This window comes from Haliotis cracherodii, unplaced genomic scaffold, assembly GCF_022045235.1.
Source record: "Haliotis cracherodii isolate W230 unplaced genomic scaffold, xgHalCrac1.p SCAF_1, whole genome shotgun sequence".
NCBI lineage: Eukaryota > Metazoa > Mollusca > Gastropoda > Lepetellida > Haliotidae > Haliotis > Haliotis cracherodii.
Window position 1 is genome coordinate 85,841,691 of NW_027266264.1, and position 22,682 is coordinate 85,864,372.

The 22,682-nt window shown below is 39.8% G+C and overlaps 1 protein-coding gene across 2 annotated transcripts; it reads left to right on the forward strand.

Moving 5' to 3' along the window:
• Positions 1-185: 185 nt before the first annotated feature.
• On the forward strand, positions 186-21,626 carry LOC139470221 (photoreceptor-specific nuclear receptor-like). Of its 2 annotated transcripts, XM_071252543.1 has the most exons (8): positions 186-352; positions 14,715-15,009; positions 16,288-16,391; positions 18,208-18,408; positions 19,121-19,320; positions 19,615-19,855; positions 20,189-20,294; positions 20,760-21,626. In XM_071252543.1, exons 1-8 carry the CDS (start codon positions 319-321, stop codon positions 20,890-20,892), a joined length of 1,314 nt encoding a protein of 437 aa, XP_071108644.1. In that variant the 5' UTR covers positions 186-318; the 3' UTR covers positions 20,893-21,626. The 2 variants fall into 2 exon arrangements, with proteins under 2 accessions (XP_071108644.1, XP_071108652.1); XM_071252551.1 differs by lacking the exon at positions 18,208-18,408.
• The last annotated feature ends 1,056 nt before the right edge of the window (positions 21,627-22,682 follow it).

Sequence of the window (22,682 nt, forward strand, 5' to 3'; positions counted from 1 at the left end):
TTTAAAACTATAAATAAAAGCAGCCATAGAAAAAATAACACCCGCCCAGTCGAGCATGAATCAGGCAGGTGAAGTTACCCTACCACCCTCGATGGTTAACAATAGACTCGCTCATCAAATAGCATCCTTTGTAGCAGATTCTGATTCAAGTAGCGGGGCTATAACAAGCCACGACTAATTTGATGTCAGCTGATCTCACGGTAGCTCTCACAACAGCTTGTTCATTTCATCCTCAGACAGAGTCGAGACACCCGAGGCACAATTGAAAACGCCCCGTAAAATTGAAAACACCCGTTTTCGACAAGTGTACCGGATAACATGGACCTGAGCGATCCCAGTCGCCACCACGGAAGTAAGTACACGTACATGTTCATTAGAAAAATGGCCTCTTATTCCTAAATTTGACATTGCCATTTCAAAACTATTTTTTCTTATCTCAGGCAAACATTTATTTGGTCATTTTGAAAACAGCTTGTCGTGAAAATGATAAAACCTATTCCTAGGGGATTTTACTCATTTTAATAATTCGTATTCGTTTGAATTTTTACCTAAATAATTTCCGATTTTATTCTAGTCATTTGACATGCATTCGTTTTATTTTTTTCATAACATAAAATTTGTTATTATTATATATGAAATTGCGCAGAACCGGTATTCATAATCATTTTATTCAGTGATATATTGTAAATTGTTTGAAACATATTGTATCAGTATTTTTCTCAAATGTCAGGAACCACAACTTAAAGTTCCTTGGCACTGCAAAATATTTAATTTTATTTTCAATCGTTCACTCTGCGTAACTGATTATAAATTATGTGTGTATTCGCAGAGTTCTATTTTCTCCCGTTGTTTAGATATTTGTGTATAGTACATTCATGCACCGATGACTTAGCGTTACAAATGGCACACAGACATAACGATAAGATTGTGGTAAACACGGAAGCCCTGTTGAGTTAAATATGAGCACAAATGGGTTTCTATACGTACTTTGGCACACCACTACTGCGCCCTAGGCGGGATAATCTTGTCACCTGTATTTCTTTATGTTTGACTCAACTCCAAAATTATTTTTTTAAAGTGAAACATTATATTTCAGAATAACAGAGTCGTGGTAAATCGAAATTAAACCAAACTTTGAAATGGGGTTGGTTAAGTGAGCATATATTTCGATAGTACACATATTCAAGCATGACGCAAAACAATTTTACCTGGTATACTCTCATCTCTAGCTTGTGACGTGTTGGTTTTCATATGCCACATTGAGATACTCATATTATCGTATAATATAAGTAATAAGTAATCAAACAGATTCAAAACTTTTGTTTAAATTCTAAAAGTATCAAATGTTGAATATAACAGAAAATTATCGACATTTGAGTTTTAGTTCACATCAGGATATAGGGTTTACTTACATAGAAATAAATACAGAATTAAACTGATGTTGCTAATATTACACGCCTAATGTTCAGTAAGAACACAGCAATATAACTACTCTCCAGTTACTCCGAATCACGTCTACGTCACAGCGTAGAATTATAAGATAACTTACTTTGACAGGTTAATGCACAACATCACGGACCTTAAAATATGTTATTTTCCTCGACCACATTATTGTGGTAATGGGATCTTATCTGAACGACCGTTTTTATCAAATCAGAAAAGGAAAACACAAAGTCACAAAGGGAATCCACTTGACTTGTGCGGTTGATCAAATTACGGAAAATATGTTGTATCGTTTAGACTAAATGTATCAAATATCAGTAACAGATAAGAATATGTCGATGAAAGAAAGAAAAAAAATGTTAATTCGTGAACAAAAACTATGGGCCCCCACCGTCTCCATCCTCATGTGCATCTGACGGTTCACGTGATAATATCTGTACAAACAGGATCCAGGCGAGTGATTCGTGATAGTTTAAGTAATACAAGCTTTTCAAAAAACAACCAAAATTCGTTAATCGTTATATGACTTTTAATGGCGACGGTAGACATTCACTGAATATTTAAACTTGGATGTCATATGTGATGTTGCATGTCGGGTCCGGGTGAACTGTATGCATCTTTCAGTTCCTGGTGTTGACTCATCTATTGTTTCATATTAAAGTAAGATTAATTATATTGTTATCTTAGTGTTGAGACGTAAAAATCAAAGACTATATGTTATTTCGACAATACTAGTTTGTGTACAGAACACAAATTAAATCAATAGAGTTTACAGTGATGAATGTTTAAATGCTAATAAATCAGTATCTTGATACATCGTTGTTAGAAATATAGCAATTTAAGGTTTTATTATTAATTACTATTGATTTATTTCGATGCAATGCGATTGTTGAATAATTTAAAACATTAAAACACTAATGAATGAAACTATGAAACATGAGAGTGGCTACTTGAATTAAACCGTAACAAAAATAAGGAGAAAGTGTATGTATAAACTAGTTTTAGTCATGTGACACTGACACCAGTGTTTTGGATAAATGACATTTACCCAATGAGCAAATGTAATAAGATCCTATCGTCAAAGAAAACAATTTATAAAATGCCTATTTGGTGTGAAGAATTAATAAGTAATTTATTATGACAGTGGGAAAGGGGCTAAATCTCCCAAATCTGACCTAATCCACCAGACTAACCATGTGATTTCCTATTTCATACACTAACCGCCATGGCCCTCTATAATTGCCCATTAAGACAAGATACCACATTGTCAAGTTATCTAGTCATCTGCATATCGCAGATTAACAGTTCCCTCGCATATGTTGGCGACAGGTCATTCTTCTGAATAGGCAGCAAAACGCTAACAGCCCTCACAAAGAGAAATGATATAAAGGTTGATCGTTATTGATAGGAATATGGTTGGGGGATATGGTAGTATTGTTTGACGATGTGACGCCAACCTGCTTTATATCTGTTGAAACTTGGCTTAAAGATAAAATCTGTCACTAATTGAGTCCCATATGCAGGGATTTCGTCACACCGTCGGTTGGTAAAATGCCTGGAGTTAGGACGACAACGATAAGGATTTTAATCAAAAGTTCGAAATCGAAGCAATATGAAACTGTACAATTTTATCAGATAAGTAATGGTATATATTAATGTGATGAGTGGAGAATGTTGACATCATGCCATCCGTTTTAGCATCCTCATCAGTGATAAGACCGTTAAATTAGTGATAAAACAGAATACTAATTTATAATACCTCAAACAGCTGTTGGCAAAATCCTGATTACAACCTTTTAGTGATACCTGCTGTGTAGTCTAGCTTCATAAAGTTTAATGATTTTTCTCAGCAAAAAAAGATAAGCATATGCTTGCACAACAAAATGAAGACACGTGTTTAGCTAAAGAACATTCAATTAAACTACAGACTAGAAATTTGTGCTGATCGCTATCGATTTCTAAATGGTGTATATAAAATATACAAACTTTATAAAAGCATGATATGTTGTCATAGATGAGATGTTGCGAATAAATAACGCATTTTCACAAATTGATATTTGCCTTAATGAAGAAAATGTAAGGTGTTATCGTTGTATGAATATGCCAAGTTATTTCAGCTATCCACTTTCAATTACACCGTAATGTCGTGAACGTATTACAGTTATCGGAATACGCTCTCCAGGTTTTGAACACTCTGTCTGAGGGTACCGAGGGGATGTGTGGGCGTGAGAATATCAATTCTTTTTTTAACCTTTTTTAAATGCCATCATTTTCCGTTAGTAGGCGAGGAGTGATTCGGCAATGATTCTTGGATTTGTCGATTACTTTTTTCAACTCCTTTCCCCGCGTGGGGATTCTGGGCCAGGTTCCATCGAGCTGACTGACGGGATGGTGAGATTCAGCTTGAGGTGATGGCTGCTCATGCGATCAGTCACTTGAATATTTCTGACGGCAGACTATTACATTCACTCACTCACTTTTGCCTCATTTCCTTGTCTTGTCCACGAAATACTTGTGTGAACACAGAATAACTGGTCATGAGAGAAATCATGAAGAAACTACAGTGTCTTTAAAACCAATATTTAATTCTTAACGTAAACGCATCAAAAGCATTTGTCGTATAAATCTATCTACATGTCATGCACTACAGCGTGTCAAATACACCGTGTCATGCACTACAGCGTGTCAAATACACTGTGCTTAGCACTACAGTGTGTCAAATACACTGTGTCATGCACTACAGTGTGTCAAATACACTGTGTCATGCACTACAGTGTGTCAAATACACTGTGTCATGCACTACAGCATGTCAAATACACTGTGTCATGCACTACAGCGTGTCAAATACACTGTGTCATGCACTACAGCGTGTCAAATACACTGTGTCATGCACTACAGCGTGTCAAACACAGTGTGTCATGCACTACAGCATGTCAAATACAGTGTCATGCACTACAGCGTGTCAAATACACTGTGTCATGCACTACAGCATGTCAAATACAGTGTCATGCACTACAGCGTGTCAAATACACTGTGCTTAGCACTACAGCGTGTCAAATACAGTTCGTGATGCACTACAGCGTGTCAAACAAAGTGTGTCAAATACACTGTGCCATGCACTACAGCGCGTCAAATACAGTGTGTCATGCACTACAGCTTGTCAAATACAGTGTCATGCACTACATCATGTCAAATACAGCGTGTCATGCACTACAGCGTGTCAAATACAGTGTGTCAAATACAGTGTGTCAGGCAGTACAGTGTGTCATGCACTACAATGTGTCGTGAACTTCAGTGTGTAAATACAGCGTGTCATGCACTAGTGTGTCAGTACAGTGTGTCATGCACTTCAGTGTCTCATACACTAAGGTGTGTCATGCGCTATGGTGTGTCAATACAGTTTGTCATGCACTTCAGTGTGTCATGCACTATGGTGTGTCATGCACTACATTGTGTCATGCAATAGTGTGTCAATACAGTGTGTCATGCACTTCAGTGTGTCATTCACTATGGTGTGTCATGCGCTACACTGTGTCATGCAATAGTGTGTCAATGCAGTGTGTCATGCACTTCAGTGTGTCATGCACTATGGTGTGTCATGCACTACATTGTGTCATGCAATAGTGTGTCAATACAGTGTGTCATGCACTTCAGTGTGTCATGCACTATGGTATGTCATGCGCTACACTGTGTCATGCAATAGTGTGTCAATACAGTGTGTCATGCACTTCAGTGTGTCATGCACTATGGTGTGTCATGCGCTCCACTGTGTCATGCAATAGTGTGTCAATACAGTGTGTCATGCACTATGGTGTGTCATGCGCTACACTGTGTCATGCAATGGTGTGTCAATACAGTGTGTCATGCACTTCAGTGTGTCATGCACTATGGTGTGTCATGCGCTACACTGTGTCATGCAATGGTGTGTCAATACAGTGTGTCATGCACTATGGTGTGTCATGCGCTACACTGTGTCATGCAATGGTGTGTCAATACAGTGTGTCATGCACTTCAGTGTGTCATCAAACCAGTGGTTGACAGCATGAGTCATGTCCCACGTCTCGGGGCACGAGGACACACATATTTGTTGTGAATGAGTGAGTATGGTTATACGCCACTTTCAGCAATATGTCCAGGCGGGGACACCAGATGTAGGCTTCACACGTTGCATCCATGTGTCCAAGGGCCTTCGGCGTGACGAGCAAACGCTTTAACCACTAGGCTACCCCGATGAGCCCCCACATATTTGTAACCATCCTATAATCATAGGTCGGTCCTTGCGACAAGCAGTGTTTGTTTCATGCTTAACGCCGGACTCAGGAATATTCAAGATAATTTGACGGCGACCTGTAGGGACACACTAATGATTGATATAATGAGCAACGTCCTACGCCGTCGCGGTACGATGCCACGCAGTTACCTACTCTGACCCGAGTCCCCTCGTGGGGCGGCATGTCGTAACCAGGGTTTAGCTCCAACAGTGATCCACCTGCTTCTGTTATCGGCGTGGTAGTGCCTCTGTTCTGCTGAAAGAACCTAGAGGTGCAGTACATAGAGCAACTCGTCGATAAGTCCTCATTCACCAGGTGCACATCAGATTAAGGTTTGGTCTGGTTGATTATATAGATTAATTTTTAATCGAATGTATGACTATTGTTCTGTTTCAAGGCTGCAGTGACTGTCCAGCACAAACTTAATGCAGGTGTCCCGCTATCAAATTTAAAGTAGCAGCTTGGATTTCAGAAATCAACAGCTGGTTGCATATCCATACAAACATGACTTTGCTGCCATGCCACTTTAAACGTTTACCCGACATAAGTTGATATTGAATTCTAGCAAAAAACAACGTCACCATGTAGGCAAATAATTGTTTCAAAATGTTTATAAATGTAAATGAAAAATAATCTATAACATTACCCATGTCTGATTGTTTTGTTACAAACGTAATGTTTTAAAACAAATAGGACACATGATATAAAAGACATCCCCGTTATAAGTGCAACTGAGGTATGCGGTGGCTCGCTGGACAAACCTGGTGAGATGCGCGGTGCTGTATTCGTGTGACATGTCCGTAACGACGATCAGCTCATGCAATCAGGGAATTTTCCGTGATTGAAAACTATATAAGACATCACCCACATGTAGTTGATATCTTCATCTCATCGTGTCCATGTACCCCGTTAACCCTATAAGCACTACATCAACTGATGTACCCGCCATCTTGATTATATCGCCTCTGACTCTTCTTGAAATGGTTATTAATTAGTCATTTAATAACACACCATCTGGATGGCTGATGGAAGAAGATTTTTTTTCTTTAGACATTAGTCCGCGACACAAATTATTTTAGCATTGCATATGCGGATGTGACAATCACTGCAAAATGAAAAAAACACAAGGTAACCTTTAAGTCAACTTGTTACGTTAAGGTGTTATGAATTGGTCTGTTAATTAACCTAATTGGGGGAAATTAGTTTATTTTTCTTCCCATGCCGCCGTCTGATGCCTCAACCCTTGAAGTGTGTGCTCAGAGAATTCCAATGATTTTGTCGTCAACTGTGCCTCAAGTGCACCCGGGAGAGCGACAGCACAACGATTCCCGACTTCGCCCGTTTCGCGACTGTTAACGTATTTGACAGCAGGGCTAGTCGCGGCCCAAGGGAGCACCAATCACTCCGGTTGAGAAGCATTTCGCTGTGCTTTGAGGCAATGAATAATGATATCAGTTAACTTTATTAAAGCATCATCGAGCAGAACACATTTAAGTCGTTAGTCGAGGAATAGGGAAAGGCAATTAGCGAGCAGTGAGAGAAAAGCTTAAAATAGCAATGGCGCGCGTTGTACGTCTTGTGCGATAGGGACAAGAAATAGACCTCACTTGCTACCGCAGCTGCTACAAGCTTGGAAATGACACTTGAAGTCCTTTTGAGTCCTCCTCAGTCAAGCCCTACGACAAGGCTTCCCCTATTGCCATAAATTAAATATAAAAAGCCAGAAGGGACGGGGGTGAATAGTGCTCGGACCAAATGCAATAAAGGTCATGGAAACGAGATGATTCAATTTACTGTCCCTCATCATTTGATTTAGCCCCTTCTCAAGTCCCTATCATACCCTAATCACAGAGTGTCGGACGGGACCTGAAAAACCTCGGCCGTTTTTGATAAGATAGAAATATATTTGACTGCGGTGTGGGAAAATGGGTGGAAATCTTGTTTTTGTGGCTGGTCGAGAGATTTCATAACAATCTTATCAGCGCCTGTGAGGAAAAATTACATCAAGCTCCTATCGCTGGACCATAATTCTGATCTAATGTCATTGCGAGCTGATTTATCTGCAAATACGGCGATGCGCAATTGACGCGAAATTCGACAACTCAATATCACTTCAGACGGACACGTTAATCCCGTGGGATTACGTTTTATCTCGCGAGAACGATGTCGGTGAAAAATGAGCGCTCTTTCAAACTTGTGACAATTTGCTCATGCCATTTTCCTGCTAGTTTGTCTCTCCACCGCTAATGCATCTCCAGCAAATCGCTCCTAGGAAATTAAAAGCCACCTTTCTCTATTGCTTTTGTAAGAAATTCAATCCGGAATTATTTTGGAAACAGCTTACATAACGCAAAGTTTTAAGAAGAACTTTTCAGACACGAATTAGTATTGAGCGATATTGATATGCAGCTGTCTCTCGTATATCCACTTAGGAACTTTGATTTGACTTAAAGTATTCTAGTAATCCTGTTGGTACATCGATCTTTCTGTTGTTACTTGGGAGACAACAAGCATAACTTTTAGCTTTCCTTCCCCTGCACATAATGTAGGAATCGACTAAGAATGTAGTGTCACCGGGTGTAAATGACGTTACTTAACCCATACCCATACATATGTTTTGTCACAATTATTTATCGGTATCACGAGATACGAACATATGCACATTTAAATTAGTGGTTGTTGAGCCAGATTGTATATTGAGAGCATGGGGAAATAGTTCATATGTTACTTAATGTAACGATTGTGCTCACTGGAACTCTTTGTTACATATCCTTGTATCATTAAGTGATTTCAATACAGAGTTAATCAAGTAAGAGGACTTTGTAAATGGATCACTTCGCTAAATGTTATGGGTTTTTTTTCAAAAGAAATATGGTTATAACTGAATGATAAAACTTCATTTAAGTATAGTACATCTGTCTATCTCATGTTACTCCAAATTATCCTTGTATAGATCTGAAACTTAACAACTATACCGGTTATCTTAATCTTTGACATTTCATGTATATAACACGCACATAACAACTTTCAACATTAACATACATCATAGATTTAGCCCCCTCTTTGGATAATAATACAGTTCGAAAATTAAAACTAAAATTGGATCCATTCAGTTATATTTAATGTGTTTCGTATAATGTCTTGCTGGGTCAAAACACATACCACAGTCAGGATAGAAGTGAGAGATGGTATGAGTCACGCCATACGATCCTCCCCATTATCCTCTAGTCCCCTCCCTTATCTCATCAACCTCGTCGACTGTGGAGACAGTGTACTTCATGACAGTCAACCACATACCAAGGTAGTCCCTGCATTAGCATTCATAGTAAGGATGCGCTATATTCAACACTGTCCGCTTTGATGCTTTGTTAAAACGCTCTACCTTCAGTCGTACGGAGGAGATCAAACGGTTATTTCGTTATTCACTGTCGCGTATTTGTGTAAAATTCTGTAAAAGGGGGCAAGTGAGGTATTACTATCCTGTATACGATGTACGTTTCATCAAGGGGCAAAAGGCAACGGCGGAGTGTATCTCTCTGGCTCAGACCTCGCTCTGTCAACAGGCCTGGCTTGAACAGCCGTCGTTATATGTCCGGCGCGTTCTTGATTTCAATTACATTAAAGGGGGAATCATCGGCTGATTGTGTGACAATAGGATCGGGGGAGATTAGTGCCCAATCTTACTTTTACTGCCATGTCTAATTCCATTATCCTTGCATGGGGAGCGGGATGAATAAAACTGCTCGACGGGACAGTTAATTCAATCAACACACAAGATCGTTGTTGTATACGGGTTTGTTATGAGCTCTATAGCAAATAAGACGAAATCGAGTTGCGAGGGGAAGAAAGGGATAATAAATGGTAGGGGTGTGTTCTTAATAGAGCTAAACTTTTCAACCCTTTCATGTGGTGAACTAGGATACCTTGTCAATTCCCAGGTACAAGTTCGAGCCTAGGTACTGTGCTTTTCATCGGATCCGTGACTTGACATTTGACAGTCGAGCGCGACTAGACCGTATTTCACAAGCCGGAGAATAAACAGCCTTGCTCATCTCTTGAATTAGAAATGAACAGAGCACAAGGGATGAAACTCATGCTAATTTTAGTTTTCAATTTGGCTTCAGAGATCACTCTCGTTTGATGTGTCCCCACGGTCGTGCCTGATGCGATCCGAGCTAGATAAACCTGACTAAAGCATTTGAAAATTACAACCCAAAGACCACACGGCTTATCCCCTCATATGAATATACACACACACAAACATGTTTGGAAAACCTATTTGACTTTAATCAAGGCATTTCAAAGAGGAAATCTCACCTCTGATATGAACAAGTTACATTACACAAACAAATATTCGCCAAAGAAGCAAATACGCCGTGACAATGTTGCTGATTGTTCGCAATTGCCGATGTTATTAGCAATCTTGCAGGTCGTATTTTACACCTCCCACCCAGTCCCCTTCAAAAGAGAAACATGACAATAGGGGCTTATCAGACAAGCAAACATTTTCTTTAGCGAAATAAATTAAATTTTCAAGTGACCACTGGTCGATGCTATACAAAGTGACCGCAGAAAGACGAAAACAGTAATTTCAAAAGGAAAATACAGGTGTTTTCGATATGTTGCTGAACCTAACATTTGTCAAACAATCACGTCAATTTCATGCCGATTGCATGTCAATATCGGAGTAAAAAGCCTATCATGGGACAAGAGGGAGATTGGAACACCTGCGTCAAACTGGGACTATCATCATATCACTTGCAGTCTGCTCCAACCAGTAACGTTGTTCAAACCAAGAAATATTTTTAACCAGTTTATTAGTTTTTTTTATAAATCTGGAAGTACTTGAAACTCTTTTGGTGGCAGTTGTCACAGCACGTACTTAATCAAATAAGTTAAGTTCAAAACATGTCAGTTTTCTGCTATAAAAAAGTCACATGAAATATGATTATTTTCTCATTTCAAAGATTTAAAAACTCCTTGATTTACACTGAAATGAATTTCCTTAGGATATATAAACGGACATATATATTCGTTCACCGATAGATGTACGGCCGTTTTTCGATAATTTACAATTTCAAACAATATCTATATTATGATCAATAACTTTTTCAAATTTATTTTGCAAAAATCACGCTTTGTTCCCACATTTTCTAGCCGTTAGGTTGGTGTAAAACATACTTAATTGGTGGATCTCATGGCGCAGGAAGCTCAACATCATTTGAAGCGGGCCACAATAAACACATCATCTCATTGCATGAGGTTTTTGTCAAACATGTACTGTAACCGTCGGAGGTCAGAGGGCCCGAAGTCGCTGTTGAGCGCGCTGGATTTTATTTCAAAGCCACATTGATAATGTCATCGTTATAAAAACGATCACTAAAATGTTGAGATCATTCCAATATTGAAAATATTTTATCTATGTGTATGTGTTTGCTTAAAACTTTCCGGAGTTTGTTTTTAAAGGCAGACCTAAAATATTACTAAACAATATACCGTAACTTTTTATAGAAACACAAGACTTTTTTACGGATTCACTTCCTGAAAATTAAGACATTTCTTGCCAGTCATGTGCACGACGACGTACCGTAACATTTCAAGGTTTCATCATTCAAGGCCTCTGTAAAGCTTTCAAAACGTTTTTAAGACATGAACAATTCACTTGCCTTTGCATGTGTTTGTGCCGTGTGCCTTCATTTCGCGAACGTATGGTATCGTCACTTTGTAAAACTGATTCACAGATGTTCATGATATAGTTAGAATCGTACGATGGAGATTTGTTATGAATATGGAATGGGTTTTGTCGCTTATTACCATCACTAGTTTTCTTCCTTACAACGTTCCTTGAAGCGTGTTAGTGATTGTTGTGCCTCTTTTATTCAGAGATGACGCACTTTCAAAACACATCAATATAATCATTCAACTCATCTCAAAAACATCCTCATCGTAATTTTTACATGGAGATATTAGCTGCGCACATGCACATATTATTTTCAGACAGATGTGTAAATCAGTCGGCATATTTCACCGCCGAAAGCATGTAAACCGATCTCTAAACACGTGTGGCCTGGCTAACCGCCATCTTGTTTCGGGGTAATCATGCTGAAAAACAAAATTGCGACAACATTTGTTTCAAATATTGATGAGCGCGATTAGTCGATCGCAAAATGCCCTGAATAGCAATTCCCTATCTTGCCCTCAGCCCGTTATCGCTCGAATCAAACGATTTCAAAGATTAATTGCTGGCCCAATCTTCACCGACGGGCCTATTAGGAAACAAGGTGATCCCAAACACCGGAAATGATAGGTTCTTTTCATCGAGTTCCCCTAACGACAACTTCCAATGAACAAATGGCGATTTTTCTCGTAACGCGTGCATGGAGCACGCGCTCTTTTGCCGTGACCTTTCGTCGTGAGCACATGGCATTTGTCCTCGCGTTTTGCTCTTGCTTGTACCCGTTTGTTGCAAGAACACAAGTCTCTTTTCATGAAAATTTAATTTTTCGATCAAGAAACGCCAAATTGCAGGTGAGCTGATGAAAGGTGTGTGTATCTAGGCTCGCTAAACGAGCATTTTCGATCCCATTTTACTAATTACTTTAGGTCACCTGGTTTGATCTCCAGCGGAGAACGCAATTGAAGAATGACGGTAATGAAGTCTTGAAAGCAGACGGAAATTATATATTGTAATGAGCCAATCCGAAAAGCATAAGCCGATTCATTCCTTATCTGTTAGTAATCTCTTATCTGGTTTGTGCAATCGCTGTTAGTGACAAGTGATTTGAATTGGAATCGCGTGACGTCATTCAATAACGTTACCTTCAAACAACATGGAGCAAACGCGTAATAACAAAGATTAATATTATCAAGGTATTCTATGTTATTGTAATCCGTGTAACAGTGTCATTTTTAATTTCGAAATGTTCCGATTTCATCGTCTTGGTCTGATCCGTTTTTTATTTGTTTTGTTTCTTTACATCCCCAGACGTGTTGTCATAAAGCATAATTATATATCACACCCTTGACGACCTGGCGGTGGCTGCTCTTAAAACTAAAAAACACATGAAAACTGAGAAAAGTAGTCTTATCTCAAAATGTTCAAAATTGAAATTGAAACCGTGAAAATAGCTTTTCGTCTACACACTTAAACAGTGTTTTTAAATTTAGCGTATTTGGATTGGAATGTTAGACGGAATGTTTTAGGTGTATTTCAACAAGTGCAAGACAAACAACACAAGACACGGAACCATCACTTTCCGGAATTGGATCCAAGTAAATTGATCCCTTTCAAGCATTTTCAAAACCTAGTCCATCACAAGGGTAATTTATTGAACGCTGTCAGGGATGTTTTCTCTGTTATAATGGTGTTTGATAAATACCCTATATATCTCAAGAAATTGAAAATTATTTTCGGATAAAAAGGAAAGTTTGAAGCAAATTGTTAAGGAAAAGAAGAGAAGTGATACAAATATATTGCTCTCACAAGCAATCTGACACCTTTTTGGGGCGATGCCAACAATGAATTTGATATGGACGTAATATATGAGCAAATGCTGAACAGCTATTTCTCGCCTTTTGCTTCTTATTCGAGTTTTAGCACTTTCTGAGGTCGCGATTTCACACGTCACTTTGGCACTTTCCACAAGCGAACATAAAATCGATTTTGCGTGAAATTGACAATTCGAAGTTGGTGAAAAAGTTTCAGAAAGTGATCTAACAACTAGCCCCTTTGACAGAATTAATGACTCCGGCTTGGAGGACCGTATGAGTCGAGGCACCTACTACTTGACAACGTAGAGCTGGGCTGTGGCGGTTTTTTATTTTCAAAAACAGTGCAGAACTTCAGAAGTACTTGTCATTTATATGGAATCAAGATTTGATTTTTTATTACAAAGTGGCTTTATCAAAATCTGGCTTTTCTTGCAATTATAGAGAAAATATCACTTTTGCTGAAATTTACTGCTCTTTCCAAAAGCAGAGGCTCCAGAAATGGTAAATTTGATTTCAATTGGAGTTGGCCCGAAAGTTAACTAATTATGTCGATCAATTTCAAACTGCATCAATCGTTATTTAGAAACGGATGTCAATTTTATTCTGGTCAATTCTAAATCGGTGTCAGTTAACACGACCCATGTCAAGATTGTAGTAAGTTAATATTTTATAGTATTATTGTATAAACTTTTATAAAACTAAACACACGATGAAATCGTATGTAAATTAGTTAAAACCATAGATAAATAATTGTTATGACCTTATGTAATGTCTGATGTATATGAAGTCATGAAACATTGCAGTGTTTAATCACAAAATGTTCTTTTCCACAATTTCTCATTTGTACAATCATTTATAAGATTATATAACAAACATATACGCACTGTATCCACATATAAACATTGTTGGTGTATGTTATTTACATTCAGTAAGTATGTCCTAGTTATGTATTAATAATAAGCCAATTCATTACTTTAAAAGGTAAGGTGCTGTTCTAGAATAAGAGAAAATATAATGTTATACATAGCACATAAATACACTATAAAATGAATACCCATATATGAAGTATCGTACTGTTATCCAGACAGAAAAGCTGAACGAATCGTTCTACGTTATCGAAGAAATTATGTACTGGGAAAACAACAGTGGCGTACAAACCTGCTGAAAACTGATGCATTATATTAAGCCCCGATTAGGCAGTTTAAATAAGTGCTTCTTTGAAAACAATAACAAATGTTTCCGGATGTCATTGTTGTAAAAAAAAAAGATTACATGTTTTCATAATATTTTTGTTTTCTTCTTGAAACTGAAATGTGAAACTGAAATGTGCCATATTCTCATTCCTGACTTTGAAGGTACCACATGCAAATCACAATTCGTTTTAGCTTCTTGGTCACTTATATACGCTTTTTGACAGGTAGGTATGCTACAATATTCCTTAGCGCCGTACGTGGTGATCCTCTGGCTCAAAGTTGTCTTGCCTAATGTAATTTCCTATTTCCTTTCCAGCACTGAGTCCCGATCTGTCCCCCCGCATCTCTCCCCAGGGGTCCCCCGTGACGGTATGCGCTACAAAATCCCCCTCCCCCATGCTGAGCCACTCTATCGACATTTCTGTGGCTTCCCCTGGGTCGGGCCGAAGCTGCTCTCCAAGTCCCGGGGGTGGCCCAGCCAAGAAGCCCTGCCCTGGGCTATTGTGTGTTGTGTGTGGGGACACCTCTAGCGGCAAACACTATGGCATTCTGGCATGCAATGGGTGCAGTGGATTTTTCAAGAGAAGTGTTCGAAGAAAACTAATATACAGGTATGCACGCAACGATGTCAAAATATAATTGACTGAACTACAAATAGTACAAATCTTCAATAAATTAGAAAATAATGTCGTTTTTATGAACACTATGAATATAAACCATACTAACCACAATTTCAAATGATTAAGTACAAATGTAATAACACTTAGATAAGCTATTGTAGCAAGCTTATCAACAAAACCTTTTTCGCCATGGCGAGGCAAACCTGTCATTGTCATGCACAAATGAATGTTTAAATCGGGGTATTGAAAGTTAGATGCTTCAATACAATATTTTTGTCCGTACATTTAAACCAGTATTCATGGTTTTATGGTACTGTCTGCTGTAGGTGCAAGTATTCATGGTTGTCTCGTACTGTCTGCTGTAGGTGCCAGGTATTCATGGTTTTATGGTACTGTCTGCTGTAGATGCAGGTAGTCATGGTTCTATGGTACTGTCTGCTGTAGGTGCAAGTATTCATGGTTGTCTCGTACTGTCTGCTGTAGGTGCCAGGTATTCATGGTTTTATGGTACTGTCTGCTGTAGGTGCCAGGTATTCACGGTTTTATGGTACTGTCTGCTGTAGGTGCAGGTATTCATGGTTTTATGGTACTGTCTGCTGTAGGTGCCAGGTATTCACGGTTTTATGGTACTGTCTGCTGTAGGTGCAGGTATTCATGGTTTTATGGTACTGTCTGCTGTAGGTGCCAGGTATTCATGGTTTTATAGTACTGTCTGCTGTAGGTGCCAGGTATTCATGGTTTTATGGTACTGTCTGCTGTAGGTGTCAGGTATTCATGGTTCTATGGTACTGTCTGCCGAAGTTCAGGTATTCATGGTTCTATGGTACTGTCTGATGTTGGTGCAGGTATTCATGGTTCTATGGTACTGTCTGCTGTAGGTGCAGGTATTCATGGTTCTATGGTACTGTCTGCTGTAGGTGCCAAGTATTCATGGTTTTATGGTACTGTCTGCCGAAGTTCAGGTATTCATGGTTCTATGGTACTGTCTGCTGTAGGTGCAGGTATTCATGGTTTATGGTACTGTCTGATGTAGGTGCAGGTATTCATGGTTCTATGGTACTGTCTGCTGTAGGTTCAGGTATTCATGGTTCTATGGTACTGTCTGCTGTAGGTGCCAGGTATTCATGGTTTTATGGTTCTGTCTGATGTAGGTGCAGGTATTCATGGTTTTATGGTTCTGTCTGCTGCAGGTGCCAGGTATTCATGGTTTTATGGTTCTGTCTGATGTAGGTGCAGGTATTCATGGTTTTATGGTTCTGTCTGCTGCAGGTGCCAGGCAGGTACGGGTCTGTGTAACGTGGACAAGGCGCACCGGAACCAGTGCCAGGCGTGCCGCCTCAAGAAGTGTCTCACCATGGGGATGAACAAGGATGGTACGTATCTGTCTATACTGTATAGTCGTCCCTCAGACGGGAATAGGCACCACCGGATGTCAAGGAACGTGTGTATCTGTCATACACCATATAGTCGTCCCTCAGATGGGGAACGTGCACCACTGCATGTCAAGGATGACAACAGATTGGATCTCAAATCTTACAATTTAATCCTGTGAACAGGACTCAACACTTCTGGGACATGACAAGTCTCAGTTTATCATGACTGACGCGGGGGCCAATTAAATTCACTGCGGCGAATAGGTTTAGATCCTATCTGTAGGCAGTGTCTATCACATAGCATTACAATGAAAAGTAAACTTTAAGTAAATCTGAGTCTAGCTTGCTAATTATTTAATTTCTAGATTAATTGAAAAAACGTACTGTGAAACAATGTATTCTAGTGGCAGTCATGATTGTTTTGTAAGATAATATTGTCAAAAGTATGACATATGTTGATATTAATTATACGACAAAGAATGGGCACACTCTCGTCTCTCCCTGAATCTTCCGGCCAACGCGAACATTTATGGCGTATTGATCTGATCACGTGACACCGATTAAACTTACAGTAACTTCAACTATCGTCTTTCTACTGGCGAACATCGTTCCTACGCCTGAAGGTAAACGCAATCAAGGGGAAATCACATTAGGAATTAATTTTATTTGCTACAAAACATTAAATCCCTCTTGAAGGAGATCTAATTTGTGACCTGGAGCGGCACGCGTGCAAGTCACGTGACGCGGGAAATTAAAAAGCAGAATCAAAATGATGGAATTACGGACTCATCGTAATGGAAAAATACAAAATAGTTTTACCAGAGCGTTTCCCGATTGTTGTCAATTATGATAATATTGCTAAATGTCAAGTGCTGTTATCGGTTTAATTCCTCGGAAGCGTTTTGTAGTCAGGGAATTTGTTCTCCGGTGAAATAATCCTCCAAATCAATGGCAGATGATAATTTTTCTTGGTATTTACATTGCGGCGTCGGTGTAAGTGCTCTTGCGATTTGCCATGATGACATGAAGTTTGTTATCTGATAACTAACCATTGTTAAAGTTTATGACAAAAGTTAATAATGATAAGACGTGTCATCTCACTAAAACACATCAGAGACCGTAGAATCTCCGAGTTACTCATATCTGATGGAAAGCAGTTGAAGTGTATTACCAAAATAAACATTATAGCATGCTGGGATTGCATCCCTTTGTTGTACACTCTTGTGTTGAAGTGAAAAAAATATAAAAGAAAGAAATTATTTGGTCTTTGAATTTGGCAATTAATTAAAATTGCAATCGATTACACCGCAGAAATATCCCAAAAATTTTATACATGGTTCCGTGATATTTTTATCAAAATTCTGTTGAAACCGCGACAAATGTGTGTAATTTTCTCTTGGAGATTTTGATGGACATAAAAATTACGGAACAAGGGAACAAACTAGTGAAACACTATTTTTTTAAGATATGCAAGTTTTTCATAATCTTGTCATATCGTTTCCTGTTACATTCCTGTAAGGCTACACAGATAATATTGATGTTCCTAAAAGTTGTAATTTTGGGAACATATATTTGTAAATTTGTTATATATTACCCATGTGCACGTGAACGATAAGTCTGGTGTCGTGTGAAGAACGGGAATTCCATCGTGACGTATCTTGTTCACGTGTTACTGTAGGTCTTCCAGCCTTTGGGTATCGCTCGATGGCTTCCCTTAAGTACTGCGCTCGTTAAAGAGACTCCCATTGTTGTACTGCCACCGTCGACGATGTTGTCGCCATCACTTCTCCTCAATCTGAGTTCGTCTGTGTTGCAGCTGTACAGAATGAACGGCAGCCCCGCAATACAGCGCAGGTGCGCGAGGACCAGATAGATCGAGAACTGGAGCACCCCCTGGGGGCAAACAACGCCACGGTGTCCGCCACCCACCCCGCCTTTAGTCCCGGGGCCAACCACCGCTTTATGGCCAGTCTCATGACCGCGGAGACTTGCGCTAAACTCGAGCCAGAAGATTCAGGTAGAGACTATATTAAAATCAAAGAATAAACACGGTCATGTTTACGCAGATCATAACGGGAAAGGGGCAGTGTGGTAGCCTAGTGGTTAAAGTGTTCGCTCGTCACGCCGAAGACCCGGGTTCGATTCCCCAGATGGTTACAATGTTTGAAGCCCATTTCTAGTGTCCCCTGCCGTGTTATTGCTGGAATATTGCTAAAAGCGGCGTAAAACAATACTCACTCACTCAGTCATAACGGAAAACTAGTTTTATGCAGGTCTATGTCCACTCAAACGAGGGGCGGTATTGTCCCGAAGTTAAAAATAGTAGTGGTTTTAATAGTAGTAGTAGTAGTAGTAGTAGAAGTAGTAGTAGTAGTAGTAGTAGAAGTAGTAGTAGTAGTAGTAGTAGTAGTAGTAGTAGAGTCGTTGTGGATACAAGGGTTTACTTGGGCCACACGATACCTTTCTCCGGCTCCGCAGTAACACGTCATTTAAGGACAGAGTTATCTCCCTTGGTCGCCCGCAGGCTCATCCTTTGAAATCAGCTGTGTTGGTCATCTGAAACACAGATGTCATGGGCTGTTCTGATTTCCCTTTTAAAAAAACATTCGCAGTTTCTTCTAATATATGTACATAAGACATGTAAGAGTAACTGTTGCTGTTTGAGTATGTGAAACAACCTGATGTAGTTACCCAACCTGCTTGTGTATCACACGTCATTTCTTCTCCAGCCATTCAAGAAGAAAACATCGATGTCACTAGCGTAGAGCAGGAGCGAGCGCCCCCTCAACAACCCCACATTTACCCAGAAATCACCCTATATCCGGCGGGGCAGGAAACCATCTACGAGTGCTCGGCACGACTTCTCTTTATGGCAGTCAAGTGGTCCAAGAACCTGCCTTCCTTTGCCAACCTCCCTTTCAGAGACCAGGTAAGACTGTGTGATAAAGTCCATCGTCCAGAGGCAAGGGAGTTAACTGACTGTAAAAGTCCAGTTTCCACCCCTGCCGAGCTAGGCTGGAATTTCTGGTTTCTATCGTAGCGTTACCAGTGGCCATTACGAGTTATGTCCCTTCCATGTCCCTCTTATTGACCAATCAGACTCCACTTCTCATATCACTTGCATTTGCTTCAAACAAAATGGCGGCGCGCAGTCAAGAAGGTCATGATCGATAATCAAAATCTATAATCGTTGTAATAAATTAGTTCTATTGGTCTCTTCCAGGTCATCCTTCTCGAAGAAGCCTGGAGTGAGTTGTTCCTTCTCTGTGCGATCCAGTGGTCAATGCCGATGGATGCGTGTCCACTCTTTGTGCTCCCTGACCACGCTCCCAACGCACAAAACGGAAAAATCTCTCCTTTCTCTGATATGCGCGTGCTTCAAGAGGTCATGGTCAGGTTCAAAGCCATCCAAGTCGACCCTGCAGAATTCGCCTGTCTCAAGGCCATCGTGCTCTTCAAACCAGGTAAGAATAATCCAACTTCATACCAATGCTCTGTTCATGTTTTATGTGGTTGTATCGACCTCTTACGTCATGTAATGGTAATGGTTGCTTGATAACAATTAGCCTTCGGTCGTTCCAGTACGCGAACCATTTCATCACGATGTGATGAAAATTAATAATTGCACCTCCACGTCAATGTACAAATACCCTTTATTAAATAGGAATAAGCGCAAATATACCACTGTATGTGTTCTTTGTCTTAGGTTAACAAATACTTTTTTTATTGGAAACAAGGACTTATCTCATTTCATGACGCGAAAATGCCTTTACTTATACGGAGTTATCTCCCTTTAGACACGCGCAGCTTGAAGGACCCGCCCCAGGTCGAGAACCTTCAGGACCAGGCTCAGGTCATGCTTGGCCAGCACATCCGGGCACAGCATCCAACACAACCCTGCAGGTACGATCAGGTCATCTTCCAGGTCTCAAAGTCACATGTCTATCTTGGTGCTACGACATTCGTAACTCCTATACTTTAATATCGACTTATCACCGTAGTAACTTATTGTATACTTAACAGAGGCTTGCCTCTGTCGTAATCCCTATACTTTAAGATAGACTCAGCAGAGTCGTGACTTCAATACTTTAACATAGACTTACCACAGATAGAACTCTCCTATGATCTGACATGGACATGACACGGTTGCTGTGCTGAGGTCGACTTGTGAACCACGGTCACAGGGTGCGCGTCAGTTGTGCCATTTCACCTAATAAAATACAGAGCGTCGATCACTCGGGGCTGAAGTAAACATCGATTTATGAGGATAATTCCATCCGACCAACAGTTTGTTGCACAGGAAAAACTTTTTATTCAAATATTTGTCACGTTCTGTCAGTGAAGTTAATTTGGAATATTTTCTTTCAGATTTGGCCGTCTGCTGCTTCTCCTCCCAACGCTGAGATACGTTCCGTCAGACCGGATCGAGAGGCTGTTTTTTGGCAGAACTATCGGCAACACACCAATGGAGAAACTGCTTTGTGATATGTTTAAGAGTTGAAGTGTTCATAAAATTTTCAAAGACATTCGCTGGCCCACGTGGTTAGTCAGTTAAATCACGTGATCTCGATCATTTTGAAGGATATGAAGTTCTTGCAGCAGTAGTTACTTCCCTTTGGTAACACAGTCACAGTCGGATTTATACAACATTCTTCAGAATACTTTGAATTTTTGCACAGTATTTTTGTATGAAAGACGTCTTATCGCTATCCTCTTCGACTACACATTTCCCACATCTATAAATGCAAAACAAGGAACCCACCCATCTCTTTAAGAATGTACATAACTTCACATGGAACATCCGAGTCTATTCATGAGTATCATTGTATATTATATTTATATTACGGGCACCTGTGCAATATCTCACATTTTGTGACAAATTACGTGCTTTATGTTACTTAGAATTTTCATATACAGAACATTCTCTTGTACACACAAAACCAAAAGAAGTCGAGTAACTCACCAAGAGACCCTGTAAATAGTTTATTGTAAATAGCTTGCATATATATCATATTGGTGTTATTTACACATTTATCCCATTATCTAGTGCTCAGTAGTCTTCAACACGAATCGTCTTCCTGCAATGTACATACATCACTCTATTTATTATCCAATCAATTTCATGTGACTGTCTTGTGATGCTTAATCGTGTTTATCGTGTACATATACATATAGTCATATATTGCATTGAAATAGATATGTGTATATAAGTCCCATAACTGTTCATTGTGTATCTTGTGAGACACAAATAAACCGTTCATTCGTCACAAACTACGTTTTCTTTCAGTACTGAATGTTTATAGTATCAAGAAGCATCATTTTCTTCGGTCCGGAAGTGACGTCTGTACCCCGATCTCTCCTATTACTACGTTAGCACAATATTCCTCTCGCTCAACAGAGTAATTTGATGAGACGGCTTTATTTAGCGTCGTTTTATTCAATGCGGACTCAAAAGGAGACTATGGAAGCGTCCAGGGTATATATACTAATAGAGTGGAGGTATAATAACCTGGGTCACCAAGGATGGGACCTAAGTCCAGGCATTCACGCTGGGGTGGGTCCGTGGGTAGTCTGGTGGTGAAAGTGTTCGCGTCAGTATTGTTTTACGCCGCTGTCAGCATTCCAGCTACATGACGGCGGCATACAGAGAATCGATTCTGGACCAGGAAAACCGGTGATTGAAATCAGCAGCGCCCTACGCCATCATGGGTTGATGACGTTGGGTCAGACACGTGGCAGCCGGAGTCTGTCCAACCGATCTTCATATTCATCGGCTCTCACCATGATATTGTTCGACCTGTTCTGATCCGGACTCCCGACACGAGACCCGCCCACTCCCACATGCTTTACTTCATATGTGAAGCTCATACGTGCTGAACGTACAGCAGCAGCAGCAGCAAAGATGGAATGTTCAACACCAGGTGTTATCGATACCAATCTGTTCAGAAATACTTTACAAGAGGAAACCTTGTTAGAATTTGATCACTGATAGTGAAATTTGCACAGGCATTAAATATTTGACTCTTTTCAAACAGAAATCGTTAGGAATATCTTTGTCCCCTGATGTGACCTGTATAGGCAGCTCCGGCCGAGGAAGTGTTTTAACTAAAGCAACAGCTTTTAATCTTGGGCCATAGAAAGACTTTCATCGTAATATACAGTAGCATCTTTGTTGAATACTGAAAGTGCACATGCGGACATCTTGTAAATAGTAATCCCGTCATCGTGAGACCACCACAAAGTCTATCCTCGTGGTAAGGTGTCCCCATTGAAGGGTGTCCACATGGTAGG

Bases quoted from the DNA above. Each gene is read 5' to 3' on its own strand.
- LOC139470221 (XM_071252543.1), top strand. From the start codon at position 319: ATGGACCTGAGCGATCCCAGTCGCCACCACGGAA. The intron at 15,010-16,287 runs GTATGCACGCAA...TGTCTGCTGCAG, and splicing joins CGAAGAAAACTAATATACAG to GTGCCAGGCAGGTACGGGTC. The intron at 19,856-20,188 runs GTAAGAATAATC...ATCTCCCTTTAG, and splicing joins CATCGTGCTCTTCAAACCAG to ACACGCGCAGCTTGAAGGAC.